The 22,268-nt window shown below is 31.9% G+C and overlaps 2 protein-coding genes across 2 annotated transcripts; one reads left to right on the forward strand and one right to left on the reverse strand.

Annotated features, from left to right (window-relative positions):
- Positions 1–158: 158 nt before the first annotated feature.
- On the reverse strand, positions 159–10,701 carry LOC144835827 (synaptic vesicle 2-related protein-like). Its single transcript, XM_078690925.1, has 15 exons — positions 10,607–10,701; positions 9,301–9,491; positions 8,865–8,950; positions 7,924–8,094; positions 7,533–7,657; positions 6,729–6,792; positions 6,068–6,193; positions 5,456–5,587; positions 5,156–5,229; positions 4,978–5,060; positions 4,508–4,612; positions 3,832–3,943; positions 2,214–2,295; positions 1,542–1,745; positions 159–1,166 (listed from the first exon to the last, which is right to left on the reverse strand). Exons 2-15 carry the CDS (start codon positions 9,476–9,478, stop codon positions 1,104–1,106), a joined length of 1,605 nt encoding a protein of 534 aa, XP_078547051.1. The 5' UTR covers positions 9,479–9,491; positions 10,607–10,701; the 3' UTR covers positions 159–1,103.
- Positions 10,702–11,788: 1,087 nt separating this feature from the next.
- On the forward strand, positions 11,789–21,942 carry LOC144835831 (ribosomal protein S6 kinase beta-1-like). The gene is made up of 14 exons (XM_078690938.1): positions 11,789–11,995; positions 12,225–12,262; positions 12,793–12,910; positions 14,097–14,165; positions 15,302–15,449; positions 15,870–16,028; positions 16,160–16,250; positions 16,488–16,578; positions 16,932–16,973; positions 17,076–17,141; positions 17,609–17,749; positions 18,637–18,744; positions 19,352–19,458; positions 19,749–21,942. The coding sequence occupies exons 1-14, from the start codon at positions 11,915–11,917 to the stop codon at positions 19,852–19,854; spliced, it is 1,365 nt and encodes a 454-aa protein (XP_078547064.1). The 5' UTR covers positions 11,789–11,914; the 3' UTR covers positions 19,855–21,942.
- The last annotated feature ends 326 nt before the right edge of the window (positions 21,943–22,268 follow it).

The following is a 22,268-nucleotide window of genomic DNA, read 5'->3' on the forward strand; positions in this document are numbered from 1 at the left end:
CTTGTTACTATAAAGTTTGCGGTATACCTGTTCCCCGACGTTCCTCCTGGGGACGGTCAATGTATTTTGATCGAAACATTATTTTCAGAAATATATATGTGGTGTACCGCCAACTTTATATCAGCATTTGATTTCGCCATGCAAACCTTCAAAAACAATAACAATGTTCTTGTTTATAGTACTTTAATTCAAAGACTGAATAACATTTCATAGACTCATAGAATTTTGTTTTCAATATGTACAAATCTATTACCCTGCCCTGAGTAGAAAACAATATGAAGATAAAATATAAAAATAATACCGTAATAATATTGAAACTTTTTTGGGGGAAAAAGTTATACAAAAGTTAATACAAATATCAATACCAACCAACACATATATGTGTTAACAGTTAGAGAGAGTTAGTTATTAAATATTTAACAATCTTTACAATATAGGCAATAAATGTAGTACTGTACCTTTAAAATGTCTTTATTTTTAGGAAAAAAGTTAATATTTTAATAATAAATATCACTAAATGTGTAAAAACCAACTACCGTAGAAATATAGATTATGTTACTAAATATTGAACAACTGTAACCCTTCTTATAAAATAAATATATATAGGCAATATGTAGTACTGTGCCGTTGAAATTTCTTCATATAAAACATTAATATTTTAAATATAAATATCATTAAATTATGTACAAACTTACAACCTGTGTAAAAAATACTAAATGCAAGATTAAATATAATATAAATTATGTAGAAAAATGAATAAATCCAGATGCATATTTCATACCCTGCAAACACTTTGTTGGGACCCGGAGGTGTCCCCTTAATAGAGGTTTTATACACTGTACTTTAACTTTGTAGAGCACCTACCATCTCTGTGAATTGATTGCCACCTATAATATTGGCATAGTGATTAGTGATGTTTAACATAACTAAATAAATATTAAGTTACCTATTGAAAGACTTTTTTTTAAATAATGACTATTTTCATCACAAATAATGTCAATGGTGCAAAAGAATTTGTTCACGAACATTGCCAAAAAGATTATGAAGATTTTATTGATTTATTAATTAATTTTTTTTAAATTATATAAATTCCAGTCAACCAATCATATCTCATCTTCAGAATCTTCTTGTTCGCTGTCCATCTCGGCAATTATATCTATTTTATTCTGAAAAAAAAACCACATAAAAATAGAATATGTAAGGCACAGTAAATACAGTTTCGTAAAACATTTGTAGGGCTTCTTGGCAAAATAAAAATATTTGCTTGTTTCGAAACAGAGGCCGGTCATAAGCAATTTTAATTTTACTTAAGGCCAATTTACACAGACGAGCGGTAAAGGTAAGCGGAAAATTGCGTAGCTTGTCCCAAATAGAATCAGTATCAATCCTGAGCAAAAAAAAACCCCCATCTGTCTGTGTGTAAATGGTCATATAGAATAACATAGATTCTATATTTGTATTACCGTTACCGTCTGTGTAAATTGGCTTTTATACTTTCGAGTACTTCCTAAATTTTCTGAGCTTTTGATGTAAGTTATTACCTTTAGGGAGCGTCCTTTGGTTTCAATGGGTAGAAGGAGGGCACATATACTTGCGAGGAACGCGCTCCCAGCGTAGATTGCTATGGCGAGGCTAGGTGATACCTCCATTAAAACCTGGGCGGTGAATGGAGTCACTATAGCACCTATCCTAGCAAATGTACTGCAGGTGCCTACAGCCAGGCCACGGATGGACGTTGGATAAACCTAAAAGGAATGAGAACAAAGTAATATATATATATATATATTTATTTATCTGTTTTTTATCGTACTAATATTTGCCAATTTTTAGAAGAATTTCTATTGTTATTTTATTATGATAATGGACAAATAAACCTCAACATTTTGTATAGTATTGTAGGCTATATTTTTGTATTTATGTATATTTTTTTTTAAACATAGTTCATCCGTTCTTTTTTTTCCATGTATGTTTTTTTATAATGTTTATATGAGGGCCCTTTGATTGTCAGCATATGCTGTTTATGGTTACCCTCACTAAATAAGGTTTAATAAAAATAAAAAAATAAAATAAATTATTCAGTAAAACCAGGAAAGAGTAATTGTAATTTCACTCTTCCCTGGTAAAACACGGAATTTAAAGTAATTCAAAATTTAATTGAGTGCAAACATAAAATGAAACAAAATAAAACTTGTTGAAATATGTAAATATCTTACCTCAGGCGTATAAATATAGAGAATATTAAACATAGCGGATACAGAACCTCTTGCACAAAATAAGAATATAACCATACTACTCCTGAAAAAAGCAAATATATTTGATACAATATAGTTAATATTAATTTGATAATTATTTGCTAATAAATGTAGCTATAAATATATATACACCGTTTTACAGTACAGTTTAGAGTTAGAATGTTGTATTTGTGAGCTTTTTTAAAAAAAAAACCTGAATTGAATTGAATTTCATGGACCCATATAAGTAACTAATTTTCCATATTTGGTTGTTTCATGAATGAAACTATAATGCCTTATAAGGTAGTTTTTTCCATAATTAATAATAATTATTAATAAAAATTAAAAACAAAATGTCCATGACTAGGAGAGAGCTCACTACAGTAATTGACACAACCACTAGTGTTTGATATTTCAATGTAGAGAGAGCTCAATGGAGAGAGTTTACTATAGTAATTGGCACAACCACTAGTGTTTGATATCTCAATGTAGAGAGAGCTCAATGGAGAGAGTTTACTATAGTAATTGGCACAACGACTAGTGTTTGATATTTCAATGTAGAGAGAGCTCAATGGACAGAGTTTACTATAGTAATTGGCACAACCACTAGTGTTTGATATTTCAATGTAGAGAGAGCTCAATGGAGAGAGTTTACTATAGTAATTGGCACAACCACTAGTGTTTGATATTTCAATGTAGAGAGAGCTCAATGGAGAGAGTTTACTATAGTAATTGGCACAACCACTAGTGTTTGATATTTCAATGTAGAGAGAGCTCAATGGAGAGAGTTTACTATAGTAATTGGCACAACCACTAGTGTTTGATATTTCAATGTAGAGAGAGTTCAATGGAGAGAGTTTACTATAGTAATTGGCACAACCACTAGTGTTTGATATTTCAATGTAGAGAGAGCTCAATGGAGAGAGCTCACTATAGTAATTGGCACAACCACTAGTGTTTGATATTTCAATGTAGAGAGAGCTCAATGGAGAGAGTTTACTATAGTAATTGGCACAACCACTAGTGTTTGATATTTCAATGTAGAGAGAGCTCAATGGAGAGAGTTTACTATAGTAATTGGCACAACCACTAGTGTTTGATATTTCAATGTAGAGAGAGTTCAATGGAGAGAGTTTACTATAGTAATTGGCACAACCACTAGTGTTTGATATTTCAATGTAGAGAGAGCTCAATGGAGAGAGCTCACTATAGTAATTGGCACAACCACTAGTGTTTGATATTTCAATGTAGAGAGAGCTCAATGGAGAGAGTTTACTATAGTAATTGGCACAACCACTAGTGTTTGATATTTCAATGTAGAGAGAGCTCAATGGAGAGAGTTTACTATAGTAATTGGCACGACGACTAGTGTTTGATATTTCAATGTAGAGAGAGCTCAATGGAGAGAGTTTACTATAGTAATTGGCACAACCACTAGTGTTTGATATTTCAATGTAGAGAGAGCTCAATGGAGAGAGTTTACTATAGTAATTGGCACAACCACTAGTGTTTGATATTTCAATGTAGAGAGAGCTCAATGGAGAGAGCTCACTATAGTAATTGGCACAACCACTAGTGTTTGATATTTCAATGTACAGACCTCGATAAACAGAATTGCTGTAAAGAAGAAAATCCACCAAACAGGATGCACACTAATGCTAATGTAGGCTTGCGTCCAAATTTATCTACTACAACTATGTTAAAGAATACACCTGAAAGAAAACACAGTAATACAGATATCTACCATATATTTAATACCGGTATTTGGTACTGGAAGCATTTTTATAGAAACAAACGAGTTTGCCTGTTAAACCTGTCCACATGGGCCCATATATGGACATGATGATGTCGGATCACTACTATATTTAGGCATATCACTACCATATTTGGGCATATCACCACCATATTTGGGCACATTTTTTTGTCACATAAAGTTTGATAGTGTAGGCAAATCTTTATAGGATTATTATTGGGTGAGGCACTCATCCTGTAAGAGAGAGGTAACAGGTTCGAATCAGGATACAGTTATCGTCAATATTTTTTAACAGAAGTAACCTTTGGAGATGGAATTACTCCTTTACACTTCGTTTGTGAGGGCAGTCTTTTCATCCATGCCATGGTTTCTTTAATCTCTGTCTACAGCTACCTTTATATGGACATGATGATGTCATATCACTACCATATTTGGGCACATCATTACCATATTTGGGCACATCACACTTAGTTTGATAGTATAGACAGAGCTTTATCCATGTCATGGTTTCTTTATACACTACCTATAAATTCAGCAAATGTTGTTTTGATAAAGTCTATATAATCTTCTATAGACATTCTCTCACACCAAAAACCACACTTTCCTGATAAACTTCCAACTGATTTACCTAAGGAAATTAACAAAAAGAGATGTTAGGTAGATGATCAGGAAGATTTACATACTCACTGGTATTATATAACATATATTTTAATTTTTTTTTTTACCACCATGATAGTGCCCTGTCACATGCATATTATATACAATATTGTATTACAACACATTTCTATTTGTAGTAGAATTTATTGATTGACATGATCTACAGTTTATCAAGCATTTTCATACAATTTTTATTGATTTGATCACTTCTCAATATGAATTGTGTTTTTTTTCATATCTATGGGGTATTTATTTGATTATACATGTTACCATTTTACACCCAAAAGACTAAATGCCTCCCCCGAATAAAAAAAATACGGTATTCATTTAACTTACTTGAACATGTATTATCTACAGTTTGTGTAAGAAATTCTGTTGATAATAAAACGATTCCATAGTATGCAAATGCAGCTGTAAACCTATTGAAAGGGATTAAATAAATTTTAAATCATTTTAAAATATGTAAAGATATTCAAACATATTAAAATATTGTATAACAAATTATTAACCTTACCAAATATAAAATAGCAGTAACGTTGTTACAGTCATTTCTTTAGTTTCAAACATATCAGAGAATTTACCACGTTCCTGAAAAAAACAAAGCAAAATAGCGCTCTAGTTGTCTACACTATCAAACTTTATGTGACAAAAAAAATCTGATGTGCACATATATGGACATGATGATGCCATATCACTCCCATATTTGGGAATATCACTACCATATTTGGACACATAACACTTATAGACAGAGGTTAAGACATATATAGTAAAAATGATGTTTTTTTTTAATTTTCTGTTAAAAACTCTTACTTACTGCAACAAATATTTTCTTAAGGCGGCCTGGTAGCAACGATTTCTTGTTCATTCTGGCAACCTTTTGCAGTGTCTTGTAAGCCTCAGCTTCATTACCACATAACATACAAAAGCGTGCACTTTCTGGCAACCACTGTAGGACGAAATCGGTTGTAAATTACTACTAAAATCCATCCACTAACTATGGCATGTTGATCAGTCACAGATAAATATACAAGCCAACATTTTATTTATTCCTCACTTTTATATTCATTTAAAGATGTATTGTCCCCCAAAAACATGAAAAATGAAGATTAATTAAATTAGAGTTTGAATATGTTATTTTGTAGTTTTGATAAAGATAATCACTTAAAATAAATGGTTAAATTCAACCAAAAATCCATTGGCTGGCTGCCAATTTGACCATTTTTTGCTTTAAATAACATTTTTTCAGGTAAATACATTTTTCTTCGATCCAATTTTTGGTCAAAGTGGATAACTATTATGTTACATTAAAATGGTATATTCAACAAATTTTTTTTAAAGAATTATTTTTTCAGGGGGACAATACATCTTTAAATGATGAGAATATTTATATTTTTTATATTTTAAATAAACCGAAAGAAATATTTACCCATGACAGACAAATAAAACCTGCTAATGGAATACCAGATAGCGCTAACATCCATCTCCAGCCTAGCGTTGACATGGTTACCAAAGCTAACAACGCTATTCCAATAGATCCAATTGCAAAAAAAGACTAAAACAAATGGTAAGTAAAGAAAAATATATATATAATTGAGGGACTACTAGTGCTGTTCAGCCGTACCATGCCGAGAGTGTTAAAGAGTCGCTATCCAAATTGAGTTTGAACAATACCATGTGGTCTAATGGTTAGGACATCTGCATATCAAGCAGAAGGTTCTGGGTTCGAGTCTCGGTTAGGGCTCATTCTCATTCTCACAGATTTCCTTTAATTAAATTTCACCGGGCAGTTTAGAATTAATGTTCTATGTCTGATGTGTATATATATATATCACTTTGAAGAAATCCATTAAACAAAGTTCTTTACTCGTATGTCTCTATCTATCTACTGCCCTCTAAGTTTATTTACAGTTTGGCATAAATACTACAATTATAATTGGAGAGGATTAAGGATTTTTTAAACAGCGGAACATTGTAGGAAATAGAGTTAAATATATGTGACAGGAGCAAGAGAGTCTTGTCTTAAAAAATAGTTGATAACTTAGATAAGGCATGGACAGATACAAACAAAGTCACAAAGTTACTCATACCCCCATTACGGCGAGACATTTTCCTCTAACTTTTGACGGCACAAATTCAGAAACTAATGTATTTCTGTAAAGAGATATCAAACAAAATAAGTTTAAAATTAATGAAAATGTCAAACCTATATACAGAAGAACCCCTATTACATCTTTGTCCCCTTCATATGTTTTATTAATAGTGGCCGGGTGTCTCCTGAACATAGTCCCCAAAAAACAGATTCTACTATATATTAAGCTCTGTCTACACTATCAAACTTATTGTGACAAAAAAATGTGATGTGTCCATATATGGAAATGATGATGTCATATCACTACCATATTTGGGCATATCACCAACATATTTGGTCACATCACACATATTTTGTCAAACTAGTTTGATAGTGTAGTCAAAGCTTTAGAGTATTTTTATACTTTTTTTTATTTAGATATGAATTGGTGTCGCATGTATTATGAAATGTTAAATCCAATGATCTCTTAGGATTAGAAAAGTAGTTTTATTATGTAAATATTGTAAGGTTGACACATGTATTGTTGCTTTTATGTAGTATACCATAGTCAAGTAACAAAGGACAAACATATGTTGTAGCTTATACTTTATAATTTTTTTATTTAGATATGAATTGGTGTCGCATGTATTATGAAATGTTAAATCCAATGATCTCTTAGGATTAGAAAAGTAGTTTTATTATGTAAATATTGTAAGGTTGACACATGTATTGTTGCTTTTATGTAGTATACCATAGTCAAGTAACAAAGGACAAACATATGTTGTAGCTTATACTTTATAATTATAAATAAAACCATATTTACGCTTGATTTCCTCCAACCACACCAAAACCTGCTAACATTCTCATACATAAGAACCAGACGTATGTGGGAGATATAGAACTCAGAAAGCCATAGTAAAGAAGCCATACAGAACATGCTACCAGACCCTACAAGAGAAACAAAACAGACGAGCGGTAATGGTAATAAAAATATAGAATCTGCAGTATGTTATTCCTTATGACCATTTACACACAACAAGCTACATGGGGGTCCACTTACCATTACTGCTCGTCTGTGTAAATTGACCTTATTGATCAGAATGTATGAGGGCCAACTGACTCCAAAGGTGATGCTAAGGACAGGTAATTTGACCAATCACACCTTAATATCAACACTTACTATGATTAAGCCATTTACACTAGATTATGCTTACTGTTTTCCGTCCAAATTTATCGCAAAATTGTCCCCAAATTGCTGCACCGAAAAACTGCCCGACGAACACAACCGTTGTGATAAGGGCTTCCTGCCATCGTGGCAGTTTCCAAATGCAACGCAGTTCTGGAGCGATTATACTCAACATCATGACTTCCATAGCATCAGCCATCTAAATAAAATGAACAAGCATGTAGTGTTGACTTCCAAGAGTTTAACATCCAAAAGCTCTGTCTACACTATCAAACTTTATGTGACAAAAAAATGTGATGTGCCCATATATGGACATGATGATATCACATTCACATATCATATCACTACCATATTTACGTATATCACTACTATATTTGGGCACATCGCACTTTTTTTGTCAAACTAGTTTGATAGTGTAAACAGAGCTTTACACAGAATCAAAGAGAGCTGCAGAAGATCATATGGAGAGATATGGTGGCCAACCTTTATATTTGAAGAAGGCACATTGATGATATTTAGGACTTTTCGAAACAGGACGTTAGAGGACGACGAATATCCTGTGTTCGCTAGAGCATAAAATCATAACTAGCCGTTTTATTAGTTACGCAGCTTGCTTTTAACACAGCCAATTTAACCCAATAAAAATGTTATTTCGTTAAACAATTAAATTAGAAGTCCAAATATTATTTAGAGTTTTGAAAATTATGTAATTTGAACTGTACATTTAAGGTTATATGTACATTATTTCTAGTCGTTCTCCGTAAACGGGAAAATGGTAAAAAAAAGACAGAATTTCACGCTAAGCTCCGCCCACTTTGTTAAAGAATTCATGAGCACCATCCTGTGGCTTCTCGTCCTCTTTCATAAAGTCCCTATTGACTGGCAGTATATACCTCTACATTGCTGGTGACCTCTTAAGGCACATGTTTGACCCTGGTTTTAAACAATCTTTTAAAATGTGATACTTACTGAGCACATCCCAATAAGTGCTATTAGCAGTATCTGAAAAGGACCAAACCCTATGTGATTGATTGCCTCATCTACTGTAAATGTCTCTATAAGAAATCAAAATGAACACACATTTAAATTATTAAATTTCACCATTTTAATCATACCCCGACGGCTGAGACTAATGGCCTATTTGAGAAAATTCTAGGATATCATTAAAGACTAGATAAGTCTACATTTAGGCCTGACAGGGAGCATCTTTGCCCATGTTTCCACAGCCAAAAATTAACCGTTATGGCCTTACATTTTTTTCTCAGAGAAGAATCATTAAACCAAACTTTATCGTTAAATTTTTGGCTGCGGAAACATGGCACTCCATATAGGTTTCTTAAGATGTTTACATATGCAATGAGGAAGTATAGTTAGTGACAATTAAGAATTTATAATAATAATAAACCTTTTGAATCGTCAAGTAACTTGCTTTTGACATCATCATCATCAGATTGTCTATCAAACATCTCTGCTGTATCATCATGGAGTTGATGTAATTCAATAATCTCTTCTTCTATCTGATTTAATGGTTTATAATTGATATCAACATCAATCTCATCATTATGAAATGCTTTCCATGCCATTCTGATTCAAAAACTGAAAAGCAATAATAATATTGTAATGTGATCAATTAAAAATACAAATTTCACTTTTAATAATAACTCTACGAGTTATAAATGTATTGTATATTGTTTTATAAAATAAAAGTTTGCAACAACATTGATAAATAACCCCACTTATCAGCGGTAAAGCAAAAGGAGTATTGTAAAATTAACCCATTTTTTCAAAAAGTCATGCTAAAAAATACAATGATTTTATTTTTGATTTTCACGCTGCTGCTCTAGCCCGCTACATCACACGAGATGACTCATTTATTAGACGAAATCAAGCAGCAGTTATAGTACTACACTTTGACATTTTTGTTAAAATGGAAACTCGACTATAATTTATAGGTACCAACTGTATTTCTGGTATTTATGAGTCCCATGACAATACTGTATTTTGCTGTCAGATAATCATTGAATTATTATCAAAACAGTCCAGGAAAGTTTTTGTTTGTAATATGATACTTCACACTTGAAGTATCTAAGGTGTGATGAAGTGACCTCCAGACTTGACCTTAGCAATAAAATAAACTAAATTGAGTCTGTTTCATATCAAAGTTATTCACTTCTGTAACAAAATTCACATTATAAAAAGAGAAAAGAAACGTTTAATTATAACTCAAAAACCATTGTCTGACAGACAATTGAAGTATTTTTTGCTTTTAATTACATTTTTTCAGGTAAAATAACTATTATGTGACAATAAAATGACAAATTCAAAAACAAATTTGAAATAAAAAATATTTTTCAGAGGGACAATATATCTTTAAAACTGTTACGTCAATAAGCGAGCAGCGTTTTTTGTAAGAAATATTTCTTGTTTATATACTTTTTCCCTAAGAATGTACATGTCAATTTTTGTGAATTTCCTATTATTATTATTACATTGTATAATATTCCATAAAAAACAATAAAAAAATTTAAACCCGGAACTACCCTTTAAAAAAAAGTAAAATGGATGAATTTTATTTTAACCAGTTTATATTCAGTCTGAACATGAAGTTGTTAATTAGCAACTTTGGGACTCCGAACTCACTGCTGGTCTGAAAGGATACTAAGTACAAGAGAGTTGAGGAAAACTAGAAATCAGATAGTCAAAATACTTACATAAATGTTGTTAAGTACACCTATACATTTGTAGAAATATTACTATTTTACCATCGTATTTTGCTTGATTTAAACCGACATCCTTCGTGTTTTTATATTTATGTATAGCGCCCTCTTGTTATCTTCTTTCCGGTTGATTGGGTTTGGTTGTCGCGGTTGTTTCTCTTCAACATTCTTCAGGTACCAAATTGGACTTTTTGAATGTTACTACTACCATGCGTCTTCAAAGTTTTTCACGCTGCTGCTTTAGCCAGCTACATCCCCAGAGGACTACTCATTCAGAAGCTATATCAAGCAGCAAGTTATAGTTCTAGAGGCTGACATTTTTTAGATTTTGTAAACTAATTAATTAATGTAATATTAACCACTAACATAATAATCAACTAAATTAAATTTTACAATAACCACTAACGTAACAGCAGCATTAAACATTAACACAACATCACCACAATGTAACATTAATAACTAACGTACAATACAACCGTGTTACGTAATCGTAACCGTAACGTAAACCACCATTACAGTTTAAACACTAAGATTAATTAAGTTTGATTTAATGAATGTCTGGATTGATGAGGTGATAATGTGTGGAAGTTGTGTTTAATGTATAAACTTTAATGGAGTGGAAGTACTTTCAAAGGCTGCCTAATCACGATTTCAAGTCATCACTGACTAATTTTCTGGCGCGTGTGCGTGTTCAAAGTTACTTTTTAAATATCTTCAAACTTCGGTTTCTCTCTCACTCGCTCAAATCTATTGTATTCAGAAAATATGAGGCCCTCTTTCTTTCACTTGATACCATAGGTGTTTATAGGTATATACTTATAGAACATGCCTATTCATTGATTTTCAGGAAAATTGATACACTTGGTCACGTAGATCTACTGCGCGTCTTCGGTTTCTTCGATAGTATAGTAAAGAGGAGGATAAAGGTGGCCTTCACGTGGCCCTCCTTGTAAGTACCAGCGACTAAATAACTAGGAAACCGACACCTTTATATTCCTATGCTTTAAATATGTTATTATACCGATTAGTAGCTCAGTGTATCGATTTTTAAAGCAGCATTTTTTAGAGCTCCCTAATTATGGCATTTTTAGTAGTTAGCGGCGCGCCATAACTATTCGAGAACATGCCTGAAATCCATTTTGGTGCCCCGAATTCGACTCCTTTCATCATCGAATGATCCACCACCGGTGTTGAAATCGTAGATTTCGAAATCAGTTTGGGACTCTTTATCTTGTTTTATTATGACTCTATGAACATATATTGATTTTAGACAGTCTTGATATGGTTTAAACATTTGTAGACATGGCTGGAGTATTTGATATAGAAATTAACGATCAAGATGGAGACGAACTTGCTGAAGATGCAATCGACATTGACGCTGATGTAAGTATCATAGGCCTACTCCTAGGCCAGGAGTAGGAGAGTTATTGTATAACCCCATCGCGGGAGCCGTGTGATTTGTCCCTGTACAGCTTCGATGAGTACCTACCCTACATTACTATAGAATCAAGCAGGCCTAGCTTAATATTTTATTATTTTCTATATTATACTAATGTCTATGTCTATAATTTATATTTTAAGTTTAATATTTGTATATTTTGATTTATCCCAGGAGTTTCTCAGTGCAAGTTCAAGTTCAGCTATTGAAATGTAAGTGTTAAATGGGAGTGGCTATCTTAATTTATTATTTTCTATCTATAATACTAATAATACTATCTATTGGCATTGTTGATTATAACCACGCATCTAGTGTAAAGTTTTCTATTGTAGGCCGATCGCCACGCGATATCATTGTACAGTCTGTTGTGTTGTTGAATGAATTTATTAGATTACAATTGATTGCAATTTTAAAACTTCTCAGGTGCATAGATACAGTACTGTAGGTTCAAGATCTATAAATTATTACTGTACTTCGTAGGTAGGGTCGAATTGTGTTGATATAGCTAAACGTGTTTATTTTTAACCCATCTTTATTTAATTAGAATCGATTGTTTAACCCATGTAGTAGTTTTTTTTAATCTAATCCAAATACTTTTGTATTGTTTTGCATTTTTCTCTTGTCAAGATATATTGTATGTTTTATTTTAGTCTATAATTTACATTGTTTTGTAAGCGATTATATTTTGAAATTGAATTTGTTCAATTTGATTCAGATATTCTTTTCATACTCTATTTTTTAGGGGAGAAGGGATGGAGTCTGTACCACTAAGTGAGGCTTTAGTCAACCCGACTGCGGAACGTGTCGGTCCCGAACACTTTCAGCTTCTCAAAGTATTAGGCAAAGGTGGATATGGAAAGGTAAGCAAGTATTGTGTATTCAATTACAGGGACAAGGACAATGGCGTAACGTTGAGGCCCCTGTTTTAGAACCCTAACTGGCTCTCCAACGCTGAAGGCCTCTGGCGTTTTTAGCCTTTTTCAATGTACTTTAATGCCTCTGGGCACTGCTCATAGGCCCCCATAAGCTCCAAGGCCCCTGGCTTTAGCCAGTGAACACTCATAGCCATTACGCCACTGGACAAGGGTTCTATCTAATCTTTTTTAAGGTACCATTTGTTTATACACACTTGCCCCTATGTTTAAGTACTGTAGAGTATCGACTCTATGGTTGTGTGCTTATTCTATATTCTGATTGATATCTATTTTTGGAACACTTCTCTTAGCTTGTCTTAAAATGTGATGAATTGCTTTGCTGATAATATGCTAGTTATGCATCATTTATATTCAAATCAATATTTTACTATTATGATATTCTTACTTATCCAGTATTCATTAAATAACTTTATTTTGACATGTTATTTATGATGATGTTTTTAAATATTAATGATAATTTTAATCCCATATTTATTGCTCAATTATCTGATTTTGTTTTTCGAATGATTGACTTGAAAATGTATTAATTATTATTTCATAATTATTATTTAGTTGGTAGTTTTAATTTAATCTAAAGATATTTAATCACAAATTATTTTCTGTATGTTTTCTTTATACATTGAAGCCTTATTTTTTAATTTGTCAAATTGTGTATACTGTTTTAATCCCTTAAAAGCAATATTTAATTATATTTTGTGTTGTTTCTTTAAAAAAGATTCATTATACAAATTAGAATGTTGTATATTTTAAATCCTAGATTTAACTAATATCTATTATTAATGACATCCGGTTACAACTGAATTCCATGATTTAGAGATAACTACTCACAACAATAACAATCTCAATCAATAGTCTATCAATTTTATATACTGTATTTGTTGTATATGTATTATTGTGATATGGATGGTTCTGTTATACCATAAATATATGGTTAAATGAAAAAAAAAGAATTACTGATATAAAGTAATTTGTTCCTAGTCGGTTTTTAACTTTAACAAATTGTTTTGATTTTTTTTTTCATTTAAAATTCCAGTCTCAGTTTTGTATCTTCTTTTGTTTTTGTTATAAAATGCGTTATATTAATTATACAAATTTATTTATTTTTATTTAGGTGTTTCAAGTACGTAAAATAGCAGGCGCTCATCTTAATAAGATATATGCTATGAAAGTGTTGAAAAAAGTGAGTTACATTAAATAATAAAAATACAAGTATGGTAACATTGTATAAAACTGATGCCAAATAATAAGAGGCAAGCCATGATTCAGCCTTTCGATCTTTATATTATCATCCTAGGCTATGCTCGACCTGGGTAGGAGTAGTATGATCAAAGAAAGATCGAAATGTTGAATCATGGCCTGCCTCTCGTTATTTGGAGTCAGTTTTATTATACTATGTTATATAATAATCAGTGCATCTAGTTTTTGATAAGTTTGTAGTGTTATGTATATCTATTTTAATCATGGAATACCTTAATTTTAATTCTAGTCCTCCAGTGCTACTATATGCCAGTAATAATATTTATTTCCAATTTTATATTTGTAACTTAAGACTGAAATATTAATATAGTATTAAACTTGAACTTAAGTGATTAATACAATTTAAGTGAGTCATCAGTAGTCATTCTTAACCACATCTTTGTGTTTTTGTGTTGAATTGAAGGAAGCACTATTGAGTAATCAACTATCCCCACTCACCATGCCTGCAAATGAAAGTATAAATGTACCAAAACCAAAACTATTATTACCATATTCAAATATTTTACTCAAAAGAGCAAAATGTTGATTAGTATTATAACTAAATATAGTAAAATGAAGTATTAAAATACTTTTTATCCTAAGAAATAGTTGTATTGTACTGTATGTACAGAATGTTGTAAGTTTATTGAAGCAGCCCCATCTCTTTTTAAAGCTCTGTCTACACTATCAAACTTTATGTGAAAAAGAAATGTGATGTGTCATCACTACCATATTTAAGCCTATCACTACCATATTTGGGCACATCACACTTTTTTGTCAAACTAATTTGATAGTGTAGACAAAGCTTAAGAAATAGTTTTATTTTGTATGTTGTAAGTTTATTGAAGCAGCCCATATCTTTCAGTCACAGGTATACTGTAAGATAGAGTATTGTCTGAATACATTAATACAAAAATACATAATTATGTTCAATATAAGGTTATTGGTAATAAAATTATGATAAAATTGGGAGGATTTTTCTTTCTAATTGGATATATGGCGCATTATAAATATTATTATTATTCTTAAAATATTATTATATAAGATGTGATGTTTTTAAATATTCTTACTATTTTTCAGGCGAGCATTGTTAGAAATCAAAAGGACACAGCTCACACAAAAGCTGAAAGGAATATACTAGAAGCCGTCAAACATCCATTTATTGTGGACTTAATTTACGCCTTCCAAACTGGTGGAAAACTCTACCTTATTTTAGAATATTTAAGTGGTAAGTCTATTTTAAATCTGTAAAGCTCTGTCTACACTGTCAAACTTTGAGACAAAAAAATATGATGTGCCCAAATATAGTGATGATATGCCCATATATGGACATGATGATGTCATATCACTACCATATGTGAGCATATCACTACCATATTTGGGCACATCACATTTGTCGCATAGAGTTTGATAGTGTAGACAGAGCTTTAGAAATATTTCATGCATACAATATTTGAATTCAGCTTCATAATTTCAATTAGCATCACAAATCATATATATTTTCAATATAATAAATACAATAAAATATGACAGTACTAATATTTTAATTGTAGGTAGTCTAAAATTAAACTTTGAATAAATAAGATATAATATCATGTACTAATGTTTTAATCTCAGGTGGACTAAAATTAAACTTTGACCTTTTCAGGTGGTGAACTTTTTATGCATCTAGAACGAGAGGGTATATTTATGGAGGACACCGCCAGTTTCTATCTGTCAGAAATAGTACTAGCTTTAGAACATTTACATAAGCAAGGTATAATCTATAGAGATTTGAAACCAGAGAATATTATGTTAAATGCTCAAGGTAAGAAATTGCTTATTTAATTAAGAATTATTTAATAAAGTAATCAATATATTTCCCTCAATGTTGAAAGACTACAAGAAACAAACGTTCAATTATGTATATCCCTAAATTAAAACGTTTTTTTTTAACAGGTCACGTAGTATTGACAGATTTTGGTTTATGTAAGGAGTCTGTAGAAGATGGAGACATGACTCACACATTCTGCGGAACCATTGAATACATGTAAGTACAGTGGAACCTCATAAGGGGACACCTTTGGGACAAATAGAGGTTAGCCCCTTGTTTGTTTTACAGAAAGTGAACCTAAAGAAATGTTTTACTGTATTCAATCTTTATGTGACTAAAAAAATGCGACATGCCCATATATGGACACGATGATGTCATATCACTACCATATTTGGGTATATTATTATTATTATTATTAATAATATTCATGAAATAAAATTTTTTTTTTATCAGGGCGCCTGAAATTTTAACAAGGAGCGGTCATGCGAAAGCTGTTGATTGGTGGAGTCTTGGTGCTTTGATGTTCGATATGCTTGTTGGCGCTGTAAGTACCTTCACAAGTTTTGGTTAATACCAGAAATGTATTAACATATAAGTATTCTGACTCCCTCTCCCTTCAATAATTTATTTTTGCCATTTTTGCAATATATTTTAATCATCAAAATCCTTCATTATCTTCAATTGTGTAATTAATTATTGATTTGACTTGATAACATTTATTTAACTAATACAATATATGTGATACAATATGTAATAAATACATTTGAAGAAGATGATAATACCTGTAAATAAAAGAAAGAAAATATTAGATAGAGATTGTAGTTTGTATATCTAAAAGTACTGAGATACAGATTAGCTTAGATTCTAATAAGATATCATTTGTATTGTATGTTTCAGCCACCCTTTACTACAGATAATAGAAAAAAGACTATTGAAAAGGTACGTCAATTATTTACATACTTTGACCTGATTTCCGTTTCTGTTATCAAATATCTAGATGAAGTATGACATTCATTTGACATTTGTTATCTTTTTTCTTAGATTTTAAAAGGAAAGTTAGTTCTACCTCCATACTTGACAGCAGAAGCCAAGGATATTATACGAAAGGTAAGTGTACTGTGATGGGAAAAACTGGAAGAAAACTTATTTGAGTGAACAAAATAAACAAAGTAGAACCCATCCTTTGGGGCACCCTATTGAATGAATGAAGGGGCAATATCTTGGCTAATTCCTATTTAAAGCTCTGTCTACACTATCAAACTAGTTTGACAAAAAAAGTGTGATTTGTCCAAATATGGTAGTGATATGACATCATCATGTCCATATTTGGACACATCACACTTTTTGTCACATGAAGTTTGATAATGTAGACAGTGCTTAACATCTGCTTCATTGGTTTCGCAGCCAATTTTATCCATTTTTATGGTGATGAACAAGTCTTCACAGATAAGGACTTTAAACTGTAGGCTCAAAGTGACAAAAAAAATGTGCCAAATATGGTAGTAATATGCTTGTTTGATAGTGTAGACAGACACTTTGTTGGGTCCTTATATAGATTTCTTTTGTTATTTTAGTTACTAAAAAGACATCCCAATGCCAGGCTTGGCAGCGGACCAGAAGATGCGGAGAAGATTAAAAAACATTCTTTCTTTAGGAATACCAATTGGCAGTTAGTGGTTGAAAGAAAACTAGAACCACCAATCAAACCAGCTCTTGTAAGTATATTTCATATAAATCCAAAGGCAAAATACTGAAAAAATGACAATGCTGTGGGTATCAGTGGCTGGATCTCAATGGAGATACAAAAAAAAAAGCGAAAAGCTAAATCAAAACGATAAAGTAAAACAGCCAGAAAAGTTAGCAGAGCTTTCAGGCAACACTAGCCCTTCATCAGTGCAAAATTATATATACTGTATATATTATTTTATATTTTTGTTCACTTTGAATGAGATTAAGACACGTCTGACTTGTTCTAATATTTGCATTGTTCTTTGATATCAATTTGACCTCCGGACCTTGTGACTTTGACATATTGGGCAATATGGTTGCATTAGATAACTAAATATTGTTAATACAGTATACAAATATGTAATCTATAATTCATTTACTTAGTAAACATGACCTCACAGGAAGTAATAGTTTGACCTACATTTCTTGCCTGCTTTTGCTTTCTTATAATACTAGTATTTACTAATCCTAGTAAAAACTACTCATTTTACAAAATACTATATTTCAAACACTCAAGTAGTTTTATAATTTAAACAATGGAATGTAAACACAATTAGTGGGAAAATGACAACATCAGCACTGTGGTCATGTTACAAGAGTTTTCCAAACAATATAGATTATCTGATAAAACTCCTAGAAAGTAGAAAGCCTTTTGCGATTTTTCCCCTAAAGCGTGGTTCCCACTAGAACGCAATGCAGTGACGCAAAGTGATGTATTGCGTAATCACAAGTGGGAACCGATGACGCAATTTCACCCAGACGGAGGCAAACACAATTATTAGAAGGGCATTTTCTTACGTTGCGTAGGTTGCATTACGTTGCGCCGCTATTGGGAACCAAACTTTACTGAACATGATTTCTTTTTTATTTTCAGACGAGTGAAGATGATGTGAGCCAATTTGACACAAAGTTCACACGTGAGATTCCTGTTGATAGTCCAGATGATTCAGCCTTGAGTGAAAGTGCAAATAAGATATTTCAGGTTATTATTTACCACCTTATATTTCAACGTTTGTTTAAAGCTCTGTCTACACTATCAAACTAGTGTGATGTGCACAAATATGGTAGTGATATGCTTAAATATGGTGGTGATATGATATCATCATGTCCATATATGGGTACATCACATTTTTTTGTCACATAAAGTGTGACAGTGTAGTCAGAGCTTAAGAAAGTGTCATAACAATAGAGGACATCAGTATTCTACAATAAATGAAATGAATATGCCTCTTTTTTTTTCTTTTTCTTTTATTTAACTTCTCACTAAGATGTACATTAATGAAGGAGGGGACCAACAGGTGGTAAACACCTCTAAAACGATCCAGTCTTAATTGCCCAGTAGTACAGTGGACCTTCGGTTTATAGTCCTTATCTGAGAAGACTTGTTTTACCACCAGAACCACTTAGCGAGTGAGCCTCGAACCCCTTGCCGATGTTTGGCTACGTAATTATGGTTCCACTGTCTTAACCGCTTAGTCACTCCCTAACTGCTTAGCCACTCGCTCGAACGGCCAGTTGCTCGCCCGCTTTCTTTGCATAAAAACATTCATTAATTAGTAAATATCTCTAATATTTTCTTATGGTTTTAGGGATTTACATATGTTGCTCCGTCTGTGTTGGAGTGCTTACAAAAAGATATTCTAAAACCAAGATCACCAAGAAAGATCACACATCAGAGTCCAAGAAACCCTTTCAGGTATCACAATTATTGTACCCTGTATTCATATATAAACGTGTTGATTGATTATGTATTGATTGATTTATGTATTGATTGATTGATTATGGATTTATTGATTGATTATGGATTTATTGATTTATGTATTTATTGATTTATGTATTGATTGATTTATGTATTGATTGATTTATGTATTGATTGATTTATGTATTGATTGATTTATGTATTGATTGGTTTATAATGTATTGATTTTATTGTTTGTTTTATATGTATTGATTGATTTATGTATTAATTTATCAAATCTGTTTCAGTGCAATGAGACAACACTCATTACAATTTGCATTCGATGAAGAATTAACCAAAATGGACAGCAACAACCATTCAGAAGCAATGGACACAACTGAACAACACCACTGAACCATGACATCCACTGAAGCATGACATCCACTGAGGCGTGACATCCACTGAGGCGTGATATCCAGTGATGCATGACATCCACTGATGCGTGTGATATCCACTGATCCGTTACATCCACTGCTGTATGACATCCACTGAGATGCGAAGCGACAGCTACTGAGGTGGGACGATGTGCAGTGAACCATGACGGTGTGCTTGATGAAACTGTGCCGTTGGGGGCTTTAGCATGTGCATGTTTGAATGTGACGTGGGCGGCGTTGATGAAATAAACGGCCTGTTCATGCAAATAAGATTGGATCAGCAATTTGCTATTTATTTGGCAATTGTTATACAACTCATTTGTTACTATATGTATATTTTACTTTTATAAACAATCATTCTGCAATGACGTAAGTTGACATGTGTGAATGGGGCTTTAGCATCATTGTGTGAATGGAGCTATACCATCTTGTGTGAATGGGCCCTTACCATCGTTATTTTGACTGGTTTTAAATTGAGCTACCTTAATAGAGAAAGTATTAGTTCATTTTATAGTCTGAAATATAAATTTTGCTCTTAATTTATTGCTTGATATTTTTGTTTTATAATTTATTTTAAAATTACAAATAACTTAATAAATGTTAATGCGATTACTGTAGATAGAATAAGTATTACTAGTTTGAATTCAAGAATTCGTTTTGTTTTAATTTAAATTTAAAAATCATACTTTTGTATTCTTAAAAAGTTATTTTATCAAGTTTCTATCTTGTAGTTGTAATCTCTATAATCGGAGAATGGAACAAATTTTCTGAAATATGCATATGTGTAAACGTCCACTTAACAGATGTAAGAAATCTGTTAGGATTATGTCCGCACATGTGCAATATTGACTTTAAACATGCTATCAAACATTATTGAATGCAATCATATTCCAAATCATAGGATCTCTTTCCTTATCTACTGTATATTAAATTACCCTATTATTAATAATTGTAAATAGTAGTATTGAATATCAGATCATGATGTCTCTAAAAATCCAATTTGGAAATATAAATGATGGTAAAGCTGCGAAAATTTAGTTTTTTAAAATGGGTGGGGTTCTTCACCATTATATAGCCGAAAGCTAGATGTCAAACTACAATGTTACCGCAGTTCAAAAAGTGATTCTCCTCTCTGATTCATTTACGGCCACCATCTTGTTGGTTCCCCCTCCTGTTGGAATCACTTTTCAGTCTGGCGTATGCCCTCTAGCCTTCGGCTTATTACATCTCTTTGCCAGAAACACATATCCAAATACAAAACTGAAACACAAAATAAATTCTAAAAATTTGCCAAATCTATTGCAGTATAACAAAAGTATAGGTAAAATAATGTTTAATGTTTCTACTCAATATATAACTGATTAATTCTTAACTAACTTTAAATTAAAAAAAATACAAAGTAACGGTGATTGAAATATGATGATACATAGTTATTAATGCACTGATATTAATTTGAATGGAATGTGTATCCTAAATTGAATGTGTACACCATGTTACCATGACATTTTGCATAAATAAGTTTTCGGAGTGAAATTTTATTGTTTGAAAGTTATCGTAAAAAATGGCCATGCTCTTTTGTAAAAAGTGGCCAGAAAACTTTCAATTGCATCTTCATTGGTATGGCAACCCCAGACTACAAATGCTATTAATGATAAATCTTGTATTAATTTGACCTTTGACCTAACAAGGAATATAGTAAATTAGCTTTTGTACAAAGTACTGTAGTAAGGCACTATGCAAAAAATCTATTATTACGATATTGATATCCTAAAGCTCTGTCCACACTATCAAACTAGTTTCACAAAAAAAGTGTGATTTGCCCAAATATGGTAGTGATATGAGTATGTCTATATTTGGGCACATCACATTTTGTTGTCACTTAAAGTTTGATAGTGTGTGACGGGGCTTAATACACCTTCCAGATATTTTCTCCCATCCTATATCCTTATTTTATTGCACAAGTACATATTGTATATTCTGACATGTGACTTCCAACCAGCCTATGCACTATTAGGTTTATTACATTTATATAAATGATAATTATTATTAAATTATTTGTGTTACACTGTCTGCATTTGGTTTATGTTTTTCCAAAGTTAATTGTACTATAAATGTGATGTTTTAATGTATAAAGCTTTGTTTACACTATCAAACAAAAGTTTGGTAGTGTAGACAGGGCTTTAGACAAAGCAAATACAACGCCATTTCACATCGCATATAACTTGAATGCCATCTTCCTTAAAATGTCTTCATAATTTAATACAGGTGTAGTCTTAGTATTTGAATCTATTAATAGTTCAGTAACATGTCATTACTGTAGTAATACTGTAGGCCTATACTTCATTACCCTATCATTACTGCAGAAATATACCTGGGTACCATGATACTGGAGTA

This window comes from Antedon bifida, chromosome 2 (assembly GCF_963402885.1).
Source record: "Antedon bifida chromosome 2, ecAntBifi1.1, whole genome shotgun sequence".
Classification (NCBI taxonomy): domain Eukaryota; kingdom Metazoa; phylum Echinodermata; class Crinoidea; order Comatulida; family Antedonidae; genus Antedon; species Antedon bifida.